This window comes from Eleginops maclovinus, chromosome 16 (genome assembly GCF_036324505.1).
Source record: "Eleginops maclovinus isolate JMC-PN-2008 ecotype Puerto Natales chromosome 16, JC_Emac_rtc_rv5, whole genome shotgun sequence".
In the NCBI taxonomy this organism is placed as follows: Eukaryota; Metazoa; Chordata; class Actinopteri; order Perciformes; family Eleginopidae; genus Eleginops; species Eleginops maclovinus.
The window spans coordinates 17,409,128-17,423,157 of record NC_086364.1 but is presented as its reverse complement, the minus strand read 5'-3'; the positions used below and the strand labels follow the sequence as shown (position 1 = coordinate 17,423,157).

Here is a 14,030-nt window from a genome sequence, read left to right as displayed (position 1 = left end):
CCCCGAGTTTAAAACCCCTGCTTGGAAAAACAAGGTCTTTCCCCATTGACATTCTTATGTTCTTTCCTTTTTTTATACTACAAAGATAAGGGATTTACACTGATATAGTGAATTAAATATGCACTGCAGAGCTATGTTGCACCTACATATAGGTTATTTCGAGATAACAGTTAAATACAATTGAATCTAAAACTCAAATGATGACTCTTTTAGGTTATAAAGTAGAAAAATATTAAGATACATTTAGAGACACCTGTCCATCAAGTGAAACTTTAATAATAATCACACACACTCTTTCTCTTTCTCACACGCAGATACATGTGCATTGTATTGACAGAAACATGTTTAACCTCAAAAGGACTCCCAGGTAAAGTGTACAGACAGATGCTCACAGCACAGTGAAGAACAGAACTTACAGTAACAGGAAACAATGTGATTCACAAAGTGATGAACACGTTATTATGAGCATGTATGTTTAAATACTGTTGGCCATTGCATCTGTGGTGTGTGTGTGTGTGTGTGTGTGTGTGTGTGTGTGTGTGTGTGTGTGTGTGTGTGTGTGTGTGTGTGTGTGTGTGTGATGGAGTGTGGGCAGAGGCTGATGTTTCACAGCGGTAAAGGTCAGAGCTGTGTGTATGTGTTGTGTGTTTGTGGTGTTTCCGAGCACACGTGGGCTCCCCCGCTGTGCTTTTTTTAGGGACAGACCACAGAGTTCTACGTGTGCGTCTCTATAAGAGTGTGTGTGTGTGTGTGTGTGTGTGTGTATGTATGTGTATGTGTATGTGTGTGTGTGTGTGTGTGTGTGTGTGTGTGTGTGTGTGTGTGTGTGTGTGAACTTTAGCAGGAGTGAAAGGAAAGACCCCTGTGCATGCATAGAAAGGAGATCAAAGACTCTGACTCTCCTGACCAGAGGAGGGCTGGCCCAGATCAATCCAACACCGGCTTGTGTGTGTGCGTGTGTTCGTGTGTGTGTGTGTGTGTGTGTGTGTGTGTGTGTGTGTGTGTATGCACACAAAAGAAAAAGAGAGGGAGAAGCTGATAGAAAGGGAGAAGAAAGCGTGCATGCATGTTTAGGTTTAGTGCTGCAGTTGGCCATAAACCAGCTTAACAACCTCTGAATGTAAAACAATGCAAGAATCTTTATTCAAAGCCAGGCTATATTTTAAGATATGTTGTTATTGTATTTATAAATATTGTATAAAAAAACGTTGGGAATAGGTAGATCTCTTTGGATGATGCTAACTGTCAGTGTGCATTACACTGAAAATATATTATAGGTAATTAAGCGTTTTTTACAAATGTGGTTCAAATGCTATGAGAATGATTGTCCATAAACTGTGATGTAGAATGCAACATGATGTAACATGTGTTTTTGTAAATATTGTCCTTATTCCAAATGTTATAACTTGAAGAAGCCGAATCTTGCATTAGTGCTTGCATCGTAGTTCCTGAATGAGTTCTAAAGATACTGTATCTGCAAGTGTTCCACCCTCATATTCCTGCCTGGTGGGAAAATGTTCTAAAAGATGATACAAAAACCCAAATTCAACCTTAATAAGAAACAACAACTCACGCTGCAATGGAGAGGTTGGCGGCAGACAGTGGGCTGACTTCAGCCACCTCCTTGGCTTTCTGAAGGGTGATCTTCTGACTGGCAGCCGCCTCCTCATCCTGTTCGTCCTGCGGAGAGAGACATGAGGAAGGAAATCAAAATCCAGACACATGGATGAGTTGAAAATAGTGCATATGAGAAAATCAGAAAGAATTTGTTGAGCAGAGGAGCATAACGCTGGTTATTTTTAGTTTTCAGAAAATAAATTGGTACCTTGGTCAGTTCCTGTGCGTTGGCTAAATTGTCCACAGCGATGGCCAAGAACACATTCAGCAGAGTGTCTGAACATGGAGTTAAAGGAAGTCCAGCATGTAGGAGTTTGTTTGTATGGGTGTATACAGCATGAACATAACTGATTAAATGAAGCCGAAATATATTTTGGATCTCACAAGAATCATCCAAAAGAAAGTGGGATAAATGACAAGAAAAATGTGGATAACAAAATGAGAACTTCAAGATGAACTTCAAAGAAGTGTTCAAATCTGTATATGTACATTATGGCTGCACAAATAAATCAAAATGTTGCTGAAATCTCAATATTGATATGTGCAATTTCCAAATTTCAGATAAAATATGAGAAAATATCATTCCGAAGTATTTAGGTGTTACAGAAGGTCCTGGCCTAAACAAAGTTTTATTTAACAATCCTTGTTTGGTACAAATCCTCTTAAAAAAAACTAATTATAATCACATCATCATCTTAACATATTTTCAAAAATATTTGTAATATGTTATTAAAGCATAATAGAAAATGTCTTTATGCGTGTGAGTGTTTTTTTTGTGCAATTTGAATGTAAAAAGGATACAGTTGCCAAAAAGTGTGAGCACGATGAAGAAGACAGAGAACCCCATGCCCTTGTTGACTCCACCCTGAGACTTGATGCCATCGTACATCACCATGTTCCAGTCCTCACCGGTCAGTATCTGGCCCACACACACAGAGGCATGTTACTATTTGTACATGTGGCTTGTTGGTAAGTTGTCAAACATACATATATTAAAGAGGTAGACACAGTTAAGCACTTATTAAACCTTTGACTAAAGACATTTGGGAATTCACAAGTAGCATTTGTTTTCTTGTGTGAAAATATTAATTAGTCCTTAAACCACTTGTCCTAATCCAACCTTCGTCATCCCTCCCTTCCTCCCTTTCACACCATCCCCTCTGCTTACCTGAAACACCGTCATTATTGCTGCAGGGAAGGTGTCAAAGTTTGTCGGAGGAGTGCCGTTCTCAAAATTAAACCTAGTAGAGGAAAAAATTAAATTGAGGAGAGAGATGGGAAACAGAAGAAGGGTGAGGCAAAAACACAGAAGCACCAGGGTATTCATTTTTTTCTTAGGGGTCTCAGGGTTATATCAAGTGTGAACTATAAACAAGGAAGGAGAAGAGTAAGGAGAGATGTAGAGTTAGAGGAAAGCAGCACTGACTGTCCTCCGAAGAGCTGCATGCCCAGCAGGGCGAAGACAACTATGAAGAGGAAGAGCAGGAACAGCAAGCTGATGATGGACTTCATGGAGTTCAGCAGTGAGACGACGAGGTTGCGCAAAGATGCCCAGTACCTGGCAAGAACAAGACAGAACGAGTGTGTTTAATAACTGAGCGCAATGTCATGTCCAATGAATGTATATGGGATATAAAAATAAAACTGAAGTACTCACTTGGTGACTTTGAAAATCCTCAATAACCTGAGAGCCCGAAGCACGCTGATGCCAAACGATGTGCCCGGCTGGATGATGGACCACAGCACTTCAAATATACTACCACAGATCACCTAATGCAAACACAAGCGTGTTATTCATCATGAGGAGCAAACACTGTGCACACAACCACGCTGGTGTGAAATGAGTGTTTGCACCTGCTTATGTGTGTGTGTGTGTGTGTGTGTGTGTGTGTGTGTGTGTGTGTGTGTGTGTGTGTGTGTGTGTGTGTGTGTGTGTGTGTGTGTGTGTGTGTGTGTGTGTGTGTGTGTGTGTGTGTTTGACGGGACTCACAATGCAGTCGAAGCAATTGAAGGAGGAGTTGAGGTAGGCCTGTTTGCCAAGGCCGTACATCTTTACAAACATCTCTGTCAAGAATATCCCCAGGAAGATTAATTCAGCAAAATCTGCATGGAAGGAAGACGACAAGAAGGGAGGGATGAAGAGGAGAAGAGAAGAAAATATGTTAGATGTTTGTGAAATATATCTTAGCATGCATTTGAAGTACATAAAGAAATTGTGTCATTTGTTTTTCTAACAAAAACATGTAATCTGCTCTGATTGGTTAGCTGGCCGGCTCTGTTGTGATTGGTCAATTGCTTAGAGATGTCCCGCCCCTTAGGCTTTTGAGGTACAATGTGTTGGAGCGCAAGCCAATAGAAGTGCGAGTGTTAGATAGTGATGTCACGATGGCATTTTAGCCTTTGCAGACAATTTAGATGCACAAAAACCTATATAACACACTACAGGACAGGGAAAACCCCTGGGGCATAATAGGGCCCCTTAAATAGTTTCTATTTCATTGCATCTTCTGGTATATTGTTATAGCCTGATCATTTGTATTGGTCATGCAAAAGGGAGACATTGTGTGCTTGGTTTGGTCAGCTTTTCTTTGGATTTCCTAAAGAGTTTGCTCACCCAATCCCTTCTAGAAATCTGTGTTGAGAGTACTTGTGAAGATAATCTGTCCATGCTTGTAATACATTTGCATGCATCCCAGTCCCTCATACTCACATAGAAAATCTGACAGAGGGTCCGGCTGGTCATAGTGCACCACAGCCACACACATGGTGTTGAGCCCCACCAAACACAGCACGGTCCAGTAGAAGGCCTGGGACTTGACAGCGTGTCGGATGAGGAAGCGTAGCCGTCGCTCTCGTCGCTTGAAATCTGATCCTTCCAGCTTGGAGCTCTTCAAGCTGGCCCGGGCAAACGGTGACCCTGAAAGGATAAGTGAGAGAAAAAGTTTTGATGTTAGGCTGATAAAAAAGTATAGAGTGATTTATTGGCAGAACTGTGTGCACTTAGCATCTTGGATTAGCAAAACTGTACACAGCGTAAAATGTCCTCTGATTTCTGATTTACAGGTACAATAAGTTACAAGATCATACACAACAAAATGCTCTACTGGCACACATACGGTAGAAGATTTAGGGTCCCGATGTCAAATAGTGAAGAGGTATAAGCGCTTTAAACTGGTTTCACATGTTATCTTTCATGATCTCATCACTTCAACCAAGTTCAAAAGTATAGATCTCTCCCAAAATTATAACTTTTTGCTTTTCTGAATACTCTCATTCCTTTGTCTGTACACAATATTACATAATTCATCATCAAAAGCATTTTATCTTCGCTGATTTTATCAAATGAGGTTGCCTGTTGCAATGGTCTAATTGCATGATTTCCTACATAAGAAGGCTGAAGAACTGAGGTAGAAAGGAAGGAAGGAAGGAAGGAACGAAGGAAGGAACTAAGATGAAGGTGTTAAAGGAAAGGGGAAAAAGGCAACATGAGGAGAGAAGTGCAGAGCAGCAGAATAGAGGCGAGGCAAGGAGAGAGAGAGAGAGAGAGAGAGAGAGAGAGAGAGAGCGAAGGAGAGGAGGGTCAGGTAATGCTGATATGCAAGATAAGATAGCATCTGCATGTACCTGTGGTTTGCCTTTGTGTGTGTGTGTGTGTGTGTGTGTGTGTGTGTGTGTGTGTGTGTGTGTGTGTGTGTGTGTGTGTGTGTGTGTGTGTGTGTGTGTGTGTGTGTGTGTGTGTGTGTGTGTGTGTGTGTGTGTGTGTGTGTGTATCTTACCCACTGCCAGGTCTCCCTCCCCTTCCTCTGGGTTCAGCAGCTCAGCTTTGCTTTTGTGGTTCTTCGTGGCTCTTCTACGGGAGCCTGCAATAGAAAAAAAATGATGCGTTTATTTTGACAGTTTTGTACATTTCATTTGTATCTTTTGGTTTTTTAAATCACAGCCATGCATGCACGAACACAGTTAATAAGCAAATTCTTACCATCATAAGCCGTGTCATTGTCATCGTCCGCCAAGATGACCTCCTCTGAAACACACACAAACAAAAATATGTAAATAGGCGACATTGAATTTGTTTGATGACTTCCACAGTGTCTCTCAATCTTTTGTTATCGTCGCCATTTCTTATTGTAATTCAAACCGGAAACAAAGTCTCTGTCCTGCACCTGTGCCTGCTTCTCATCCCTCCCTCCTTTGTATTTTAGCTTCCTTGTTTTTATGTAGATTGTGTTTTCAAGAAGATCAAAGGTCTGTCCTTTTCTACCTGCCGCTGTACCCACTCCTTCCAACATCCAACCCTCCGTTCCTCTTATCTTCCCCACATCTTCCCTGCCCTCAACAGTGAAAAGACAAAAGAGATGAAGAGAACTACGGACAGGCAGTCTTTTCCCTCCAAGCTTCAAACAAGGTTCTTTAATCCTTGCTAAATCAAGGTAAATCAAAGCTGTTCACTTATATTTAACTGTATGCACTGGCTGTCATTCAAGTTTTCTATATTACATTTGAACAAGGGTTATGACTACAATATAGGATTTAATGTACGATTTCCTAATGTTAATCATGATTTGAGTTGAGGTATCAGTGTGCTTCAAACTATAGAATCTTTACAATAAAAGCTTTTTGGATTAAAAAATACAATTAAAATGTATATTTATTATCTGATCATTATTTGTTTTGTGTTTGTTTATTTATTATTATGTCTCTGAGCGTGAAGCATAACACATGCAGTGCACATACCAGCTTTACAGATCCACTCCAGATATCCGTTGAGTTCCCTTTCAATCTGCTGCTGTCTTCTGAGCTTCAGGAACTCACTCCTGTTCTCCACACGCTCTCTCTCTTTGGCAAACTCCCTGCAGGGACACACATATGTGCACACACACCACAAAGTTACACACTTTTAAGGATACCCTGCATGTTTTACTATGCAATAAAAATTAGTATTTTTGAATTAAACATATTAAACTACTAATGCAGTTGGTATGACATTGATGTATCAAGAATATTTGCAGTGTATATATATATATGTCACAAGCACACACTTACCCTGACAACACACCCAGCACCAGGTTGAGCATGAAGAAGGAGCCGATGATGATGAGGGGGATGAAGTACATCCAGTTCCATGCACTCCCTGAGGCATCGTTGCTCTGTAAACACGCACACACACACACACACACACACACACACACATCAGAAAGAAAGAAATGAACATTCTTGCGGCAGCATAACATGTGGCATAAATTTACACGACCAGCCAGGTTATAATGGGTATGAATTTGCATTAGTCTCCTGCACTGGCAGATGAATGGATCGGTCCACCATACTAGGGCAATTGATTGGTCTGCTTATCCAATTAAGTTGCATTTTTTAGCAGCTGGGTTCCGCACACATGGTATAGGGATAGGAAATATATCGAAATAAGATCACTATCCTGATACAGTATAAGGCTAGATATTATGCTAGGTTTGTTGTTATATGGCAAAATGATTGTCTTTTCCAGTATATTTTCTCAATTTACCCAACATTTTTAAGCTCTTTTTATTATTTGCCCTTAACCACTAGGTGATTTAATCAAAATTACTGATGATTGTCAATAGACATTTTGAAAAAAGCACCAAAACTCAACCCTACAATATCGTTGCAATACCGACATGTATAGGTACTGGTAACTAAACAACAATATTTTGAAGAAAATGTCACTTAAAAGTTCAAATTAAACAATGTGGCAGTAAAGAAAATGGAGGTCAGTTAACTCAGAAGTGCTATCCACAGCTGTGGGAAATATAAACAACAGCAGGGCGGACATGATTTTGCTTTAAGTCATCTCAATAAGTAAATGCATATCTGCCACTCTATTTAGCTGCTCAGTGCACAGTAAATAATGTATAACGAAGGCTTTGGTCTCCCCCTCTCTATCTCTACCATCCCACTGTCCAAACTCTGCTTCCATTTTCTGCATTCCCTCCTCATTGCTTTCTCCTTTTGCATCGCTCTTAGAGAACCGTTTCTTCTGTTAGCCCTTTTAAGTTCATTCATTTTAGTGCTAGTTCAAAGTAATATTTCCTCCTCCCCTGCTTCTATATTTTTTTCTGACCAGCCTCTTAACTGTTTCTTCATTTCACCCCTTCCCACCCTTAGACCCCCTCTTCCCTTCCCTATTTTGCGCTCTCTTTCTCAGATGCTTCCAGTCTAGCATCCCCCCCTGTCTCCTCCTTCCTCCATCTTTCCTTCTTCCTGCATGTAAGCTGACGTTGCCGATGTGAACCCAATGTACCGCAGACCCTTTTTTCTACCATTAAACTTTTATCGCTCCCCTCCCCAGCAGCTGCAAGAATAACTTGGGCTGAACAGGCCCTTTTAAATATAGAGCAGCACCGGGAAGAAGGGACACGGGGAGATAGACACAGAGTGCGAGGGAGAAAAGGAGGAAGGAAGGAAATGAAGGGAGGAGAGAGAGCAGAGGGAGGAATTTAAAAAAAAAAGGAGGGATGAAGAAAGAGAAGGAGCAGCGGGAAGACTGAGAGGGAGAGGAAGGGGGGGGGTGACTACAGTTACACTCAAAGACCCTCATCTACCTCTGGTCTCCTAGCAACCGTTGCCACTGACAGAGAGGGAACTGCCTGGTCTTGGGCATGAGTGATGACACTGTTCTAGACCGGGTACCTATTTCTGGGAAGGCTCTCAGTGTGCACAGGTAAAATCAGTGGAGGAGTTTTATGCCTGAATAAAAGCATTTCATGTGAGAAAATTATCTTGAATGTTTTGGTTGTGCAGCGTCAAAATGTGGAGACTATGACAGCGGGTTGGACGAACAAAGGACAAATGTTAAGCTACATTTGTCGGGATATTTTATTTATTTTTCGAGTGGCAGTTTTATCCTAACAAAATGGCCGCCAAGTATGAAAATAATCTATACAAGCCAATGTATTGTTCCTAAAAACAAGGTTCACATGGCGAACAAACTGATACTGTTTGTGATTCTTAATTATTGGTGTTTGTTTGCAAGTGCAGCACATCCTTCAAAAGTACTGATGAGTTTTGGATTCTGTATTATTATCTATTTTTGAATGACTTACTAGACCTGAAACCTTCAAGTGAATTGATACCTAGTATTCCACTATTAATCCATTGAGTATTAAATATGGCAATACTCTGTTTTTATATGGGTCTCTTTTGACAGCATATTATATTTGGATAATCCCAATACTCCTTATTCTGAGTGTAGATATTTTTAGATTAAGTCATGTGGGATATGTTGATATTATTTACTGTATTTGGCACATCTGGAATATGCGTCTCCTTTATTACCGCAGTTTGAGACACATTTGCCATATTACGGCCAGCTCTTAGTTGCATAGAGATCCATGACCAAAATAAAAGCCTTCATTTGTGGTCAGAAGGAAAAAATAGACCTCAAACAGATACGACCTTTCATAGAAGGTGGTTGAAGGGATTCAAGAGGGAAGCTGTGTTCATAGTGAAAGAATCCCATCACCTGTGGGAAACTTTAACAACTGACTTTTACATGAGCCCTGGTCTTTATGGCTGAATTAATCATGAATATTTTGGAATGTTCATTTAAATTAGCCATTCAAACAGCTGTGTACAGTGTAAATGTGTTAATCTCTGTTGAGCAGTACATACATAGTAGAGCAGGTCAGTCCAGCCCTCCATGGTGATACACTGGAAGACGGTGAGGATAGCAAACAGGATGTTGTCAAACTGGGTGATGCCGTAGTTTGGTCCCATCCAGTACTTTCGACACATGGTGCCCTCTGGACACAGCCGCGACGGAGACACTGTCCCACATGGAAACTCTTCTCGGATCTCACCTGAACACGAGTGAACGAGGAGAGGTGTTTCAAAACAAAAGGCAGGCATAGGAAATGATGTTGTTTGTATGAATCATGAGTGCTATCCATTGGCTCAAAATAAGATTTTGTCCCCTTCATTACTGGAATTACATTTGTGAAGAATAGGATACAAAACAAAAGATATAGCACAACATAATATAATTATCACACAGCAAAATAGGCTAACCTGCTTGAATGATATGGACATTTGCCATAATAAATGCTCAATAAACCAAGTTAACAGTTTTATTTCTTGGAAGATGAGATACTATTTTTATAATTTAATCTCTATACAGAGATACAAGAAAATAATTAGACATTTTCTGTGGAAACTGCCTTTCCCCACTTGTAAAAATAGAATTGAAGCACTGCAAACAATCTAAGGCCAATTATGTTATTTTGCTGAACTAAATTGCCTTTCTATTTTTAGTACTATGACTAATAATAGTCTACCTCAACCGGAACAGGTGTTCATTGGGGTAAACAGCAAATTAACTAGCACTGTTGGCAAAAACAACACACACACACACACACACACACACACACACACACACACACACACACACACACACACACACACACACACACACACACACACATACACATACACATACACATACACACACACACACACACACACACACACACACACACACACACACACACACACACACACACACACTCCTTTACCTGTGTGATTGTCAAAGCAGGTTGTGTGGAATTTGCCCATGTAGAACTCGAGACCGATGATGGCGAACATGAGGATGGCGAAGAAAAGAAGCAGGCCAATTTGCAGCAGAGGAATCATGGCCTTCATGATGGATTTGAGCACCACCTGTAAGCCTGGAGGAGACAGTTATAAGAGTTAATATTATCCATCATTCATTTTCTTTTCTATGCAGTTTCATCGATAAGATCATGTGCAAGGATCTGAAGACAGAAAGGTGAAACTTGCAGGTAAAATCTCCAAAAAAATAACCCTTCATGTCCTCCACTATCAGCATGATCGGTTTAATTTAATTTGTCATAACGAAAACCATACATACAAAAACACTCAGTTTAGTACTAGATCGAATACTTACGTTGCTGCACCCATAGTGGGAGGCAGAGTGTAACCAGAAGAAGAATTACGTTTGTAAAGGTTTTCTAAAAAATATTTTCTAACAAACGAAAGGTCTCCAAGCACTCGTTTGCGGCAGGTTCTATTTTCTGAAACCAATCACATTTTTCAAATGTATATCACACATTGGAATGAAACTTTAATTTGGTTTTCATGGGGAGCTTAGTGACTTTTGTGATGAGTAAGCCTTGGTTTGCCTGTTCAGCTCTGTAGAGTCCACGCTATTAATAACACTGCAGTGGTGCTGGAACACTACTGCTGCTTTAACATTTAAAAAAAAAAAAAGGAGCAGAGAGTACATAGAACAACCACTTTTGTTAGAACACTTTGGGTGCATTATGAAGAACACAGAAGCTGCATAACACCTGGACATAAAAAGCTTTTTCAAGCTATTTCTGATCCACCAATAAAACACCAAGATCTGCAGCTAAACTAAGCTAAGCTAAGCTAAGAAATGTTCTTAACTAAGTATTTATTATTCAATGCAGAGTGAAGAGCCTGGACTTACTGGGAATACCGGACACCAGTTTGAGGGGCCTCAATACTCGCACAGCCCTGAGGGTCCGCAAGTCGAAATCTGAGCCCACAGTGGATAGGATCCTAAGGGGACGGAGACAAATGCACAAAAGTGAGCAAAGGCAATCAATATGTAAGCTAGTCAAGCTGTCAGTCAGCTTCATTCATACACACGCTTTTACAAACAAGCACACACTTTAACGCAGACCCCTTGCCAGGTCATTACAAGCTACTGGGTGAGCAGTGTATGTAAATCCTGTAAGAGGGGAGCTGATCAATACAGCTGACAAGTGAAGCAGGGCAGAGAAGTGTATCAGGGCGAGAAAGGGATGGGCTGAAGGGACTGTGTTTTTCAACGGGATGATAGAAGGACTTTAAAATGAAAGAGGAGAGATGGGGTGATGGGTAGGAGAGGGAGGATGGGAGGGGGGGCGAGCCAGAGCGAAAGCAGTGAGAGAGAGAGAGAGAGAGAGAGAGAGAGAGAGAGAGAGAGAGAGAGAGAGAGAGAGAGAGAGAGAGAGGGAGCGCTGGCAGATGGTGAGAAACCAAGATGCTGACTTGCTTATTTCCACCTATTTTTATTCTCGTTACGTTCAAACTGTTTATCTTCGAGGTGTCGCCAGACTGCAGAGTAACCGTGTGTTGGTGTGTGTTACAGCGCCGATAACACCTCATCATCGGAATAAAAGGATTGTAAACAGCATGTGTGTGTAAGTTCGTGCTTCAGTTGTTTAAGATGTTCCCTCATGCCGCCAGACTTCCAGTCAGTCCTCTGGTCTGACGCACACTGTGAATCATCCTCCTTCCCACTTCTCTCTCTCTCTCTCTCCCTCTCTCTCGGTCTCTCTGACACATTTCCACTTTCATCTGTTCCACTAAGAGGCCCAGTGACACAGCACAGCCTTAATCACAGGTTTGAAGTCAGCTTGCTTTGCTTGGAAACATATAAAAATGGCAGGAAAGGGAAATGCAACACTGATCCTGGATCTATTGAAGGATTCTGTATTGAATTACCAGGACGCCCCCCCCCCCCCCCCCCCACCAGTGGTGTATGCTCCATCACCAGTGTAGGCTGGGGTCCTTGTAATGACATTGTGTGATATCAAATACCTCAACAGAGGCTGACTTGTAACTGAGAGGTCCTCTGCAACACTGTAGTACAGCTGTGTGTAGCAGATGTTCCTTTTACCAGCTCACTGATCCATACATTCTGCCATGTGTGAAGAAATATAAAACATCAGATGTATCACTCAAAGTGCTTTCCAATTAGAGCCAACCTAAATATGGTCAGCTATTCCTTAATGTGCTAATACTTGGTATCAACGTATAGTTTTTTGTGCATGTAAATGGTCTGCAAAGTCTAAAATCCCCCAAATTCCTCCACAGGGTGTTTCTCTTCCTTTTTGTCCCCCCCCCCTTGCCTGAAACACCTCCATTGGGCTACTTACTTTAATTCTGTAACACAGTGACATCACTATGTAACACTCTTGATTGTATTGCCTGGAGCTCCAGCACATTGTACGTGATAAGCTAAGGGGCGGGACATCTCTAAGCCTGTGAGAAATCACAACAGAGCTGGCCAGCTAACCAATCACAGCAGACTGGGCTTTCTGAACATAAAAGCATGGAAAGTGGAAGGAAAAAAAAAAAAAAATGAAACCTGAAAATGGCCTTAATAGGGCCCAAAACAACAAACAGTGAATATGACAAATAGGTTTGCCTGTTTTGTGTAACTGTAGTATTGGGAATATAAAAGAGAGGACATTTGAGGAAAAAAAAGAACCTATTTCTACGATGTGACTATTTTTGATATCAAAAACACACAAAATGACGGTGAGGGTACTTATGATGAATTCAGTATCTAAATCAGCATCCGCCGTCACAAACAGTGTCAAGCCGATGAGGCAGTTCCTCATTCACACCGTCTCCACGGTTACTGGGTCCTTCCTCATTCATAAGTGTTTCCATGGGAACAGGGACCTTGGCTCATTGATAGAATCTCTGTATCACCTTGGTAACAGGGCCAAGGGAGGAGCCTGATTGATTGTTTTCTTTTTTCTTTCTCCTCTCTTCTCTTTATGATGTAAATGCATCAACAATCACACACATACAGAAATAGACACATAGATGACAAATGCGCGCACACACACACACACACACACACACACACACACACACACACACACACACACACACACACACACACACACACACACACACACACACACAGACACACACAGGTTAGAGATCTAACATGTTGAGTGCGAATGATTGTATTCACATATGCACACTAGAAAGTAGGTCATTTGTAATAACCGATGGAAGAGAATGTCGTCAGGGACAGAGATGCTGCCTAGCGCACATATTATACACACACCTGCACTAAAATGATTCAGGACAATCACATTAAGCAATATTACACTATCTCCCCCACCAACCAGCTCTCATGGGACAGCATTATACAAACACCATCTTTTTTTCGCCTGCTCCCTCCGCCTGCTTTCCTGCTGACTTCAGCTAAATGTGGCTAATTATCTTTGTCCACATCACTGACCAAATCGCTTCATCTCCCCCTAAAAACTTTCCAGTTTTCTCCTTGCTTTCATACCACGATTACATAATAACACGTATCAGCATAATTATACATTTCTTTTCGTATTCATTTGATATCCTCCCTCACGTACTAAGATTGTATTATTCCTTGTAATTTAGCGTCACGTAACATCAAAGACGATTAAAGGTTAAGAAGATGTCAAACACACAGTTCCAAATCAGAAATCTATACAGGACAACTCTCAACAATGACAGAACTGAAAGTAGTGCCTCCATGACCTATTCAGTTTTTAATTATCTGAACGTGTCAGCTGTTTTTCACAATAAACAAACCTGAATGAAGGAACAAAAAGGAGAGGCGGAGGGTGGAC

At 41.1% G+C, this 14,030-nt stretch overlaps 1 protein-coding gene across 1 annotated transcript in view; it reads right to left on the bottom strand.

The window, feature by feature from the left end:
• The window catches only part of cacna1aa (calcium channel, voltage-dependent, P/Q type, alpha 1A subunit, a), a 77,017-nt gene that overhangs the window by 41,943 nt on the left and 21,044 nt on the right, over positions 1 to 14,030 (bottom strand). The window contains exons 4-18 of the mRNA XM_063903775.1: positions 11,099 to 11,190; positions 10,161 to 10,313; positions 9,262 to 9,449; positions 6,661 to 6,764; positions 6,352 to 6,467; positions 5,597 to 5,641; positions 5,394 to 5,477; positions 4,328 to 4,534; positions 3,608 to 3,720; positions 3,275 to 3,387; positions 3,044 to 3,175; positions 2,786 to 2,858; positions 2,419 to 2,536; positions 1,826 to 1,893; positions 1,574 to 1,680 (exon numbers count right to left, since the gene is read on the bottom strand). Coding sequence (XP_063759845.1) covers positions 1,574 to 1,680; positions 1,826 to 1,893; positions 2,419 to 2,536; positions 2,786 to 2,858; positions 3,044 to 3,175; positions 3,275 to 3,387; positions 3,608 to 3,720; positions 4,328 to 4,534; positions 5,394 to 5,477; positions 5,597 to 5,641; positions 6,352 to 6,467; positions 6,661 to 6,764; positions 9,262 to 9,449; positions 10,161 to 10,313; positions 11,099 to 11,190 — 1,713 coding nt within the window. The remainder of the gene's footprint in view (positions 1 to 1,573; positions 1,681 to 1,825; positions 1,894 to 2,418; positions 2,537 to 2,785; positions 2,859 to 3,043; positions 3,176 to 3,274; positions 3,388 to 3,607; positions 3,721 to 4,327; positions 4,535 to 5,393; positions 5,478 to 5,596; positions 5,642 to 6,351; positions 6,468 to 6,660; positions 6,765 to 9,261; positions 9,450 to 10,160; positions 10,314 to 11,098; positions 11,191 to 14,030) is intronic.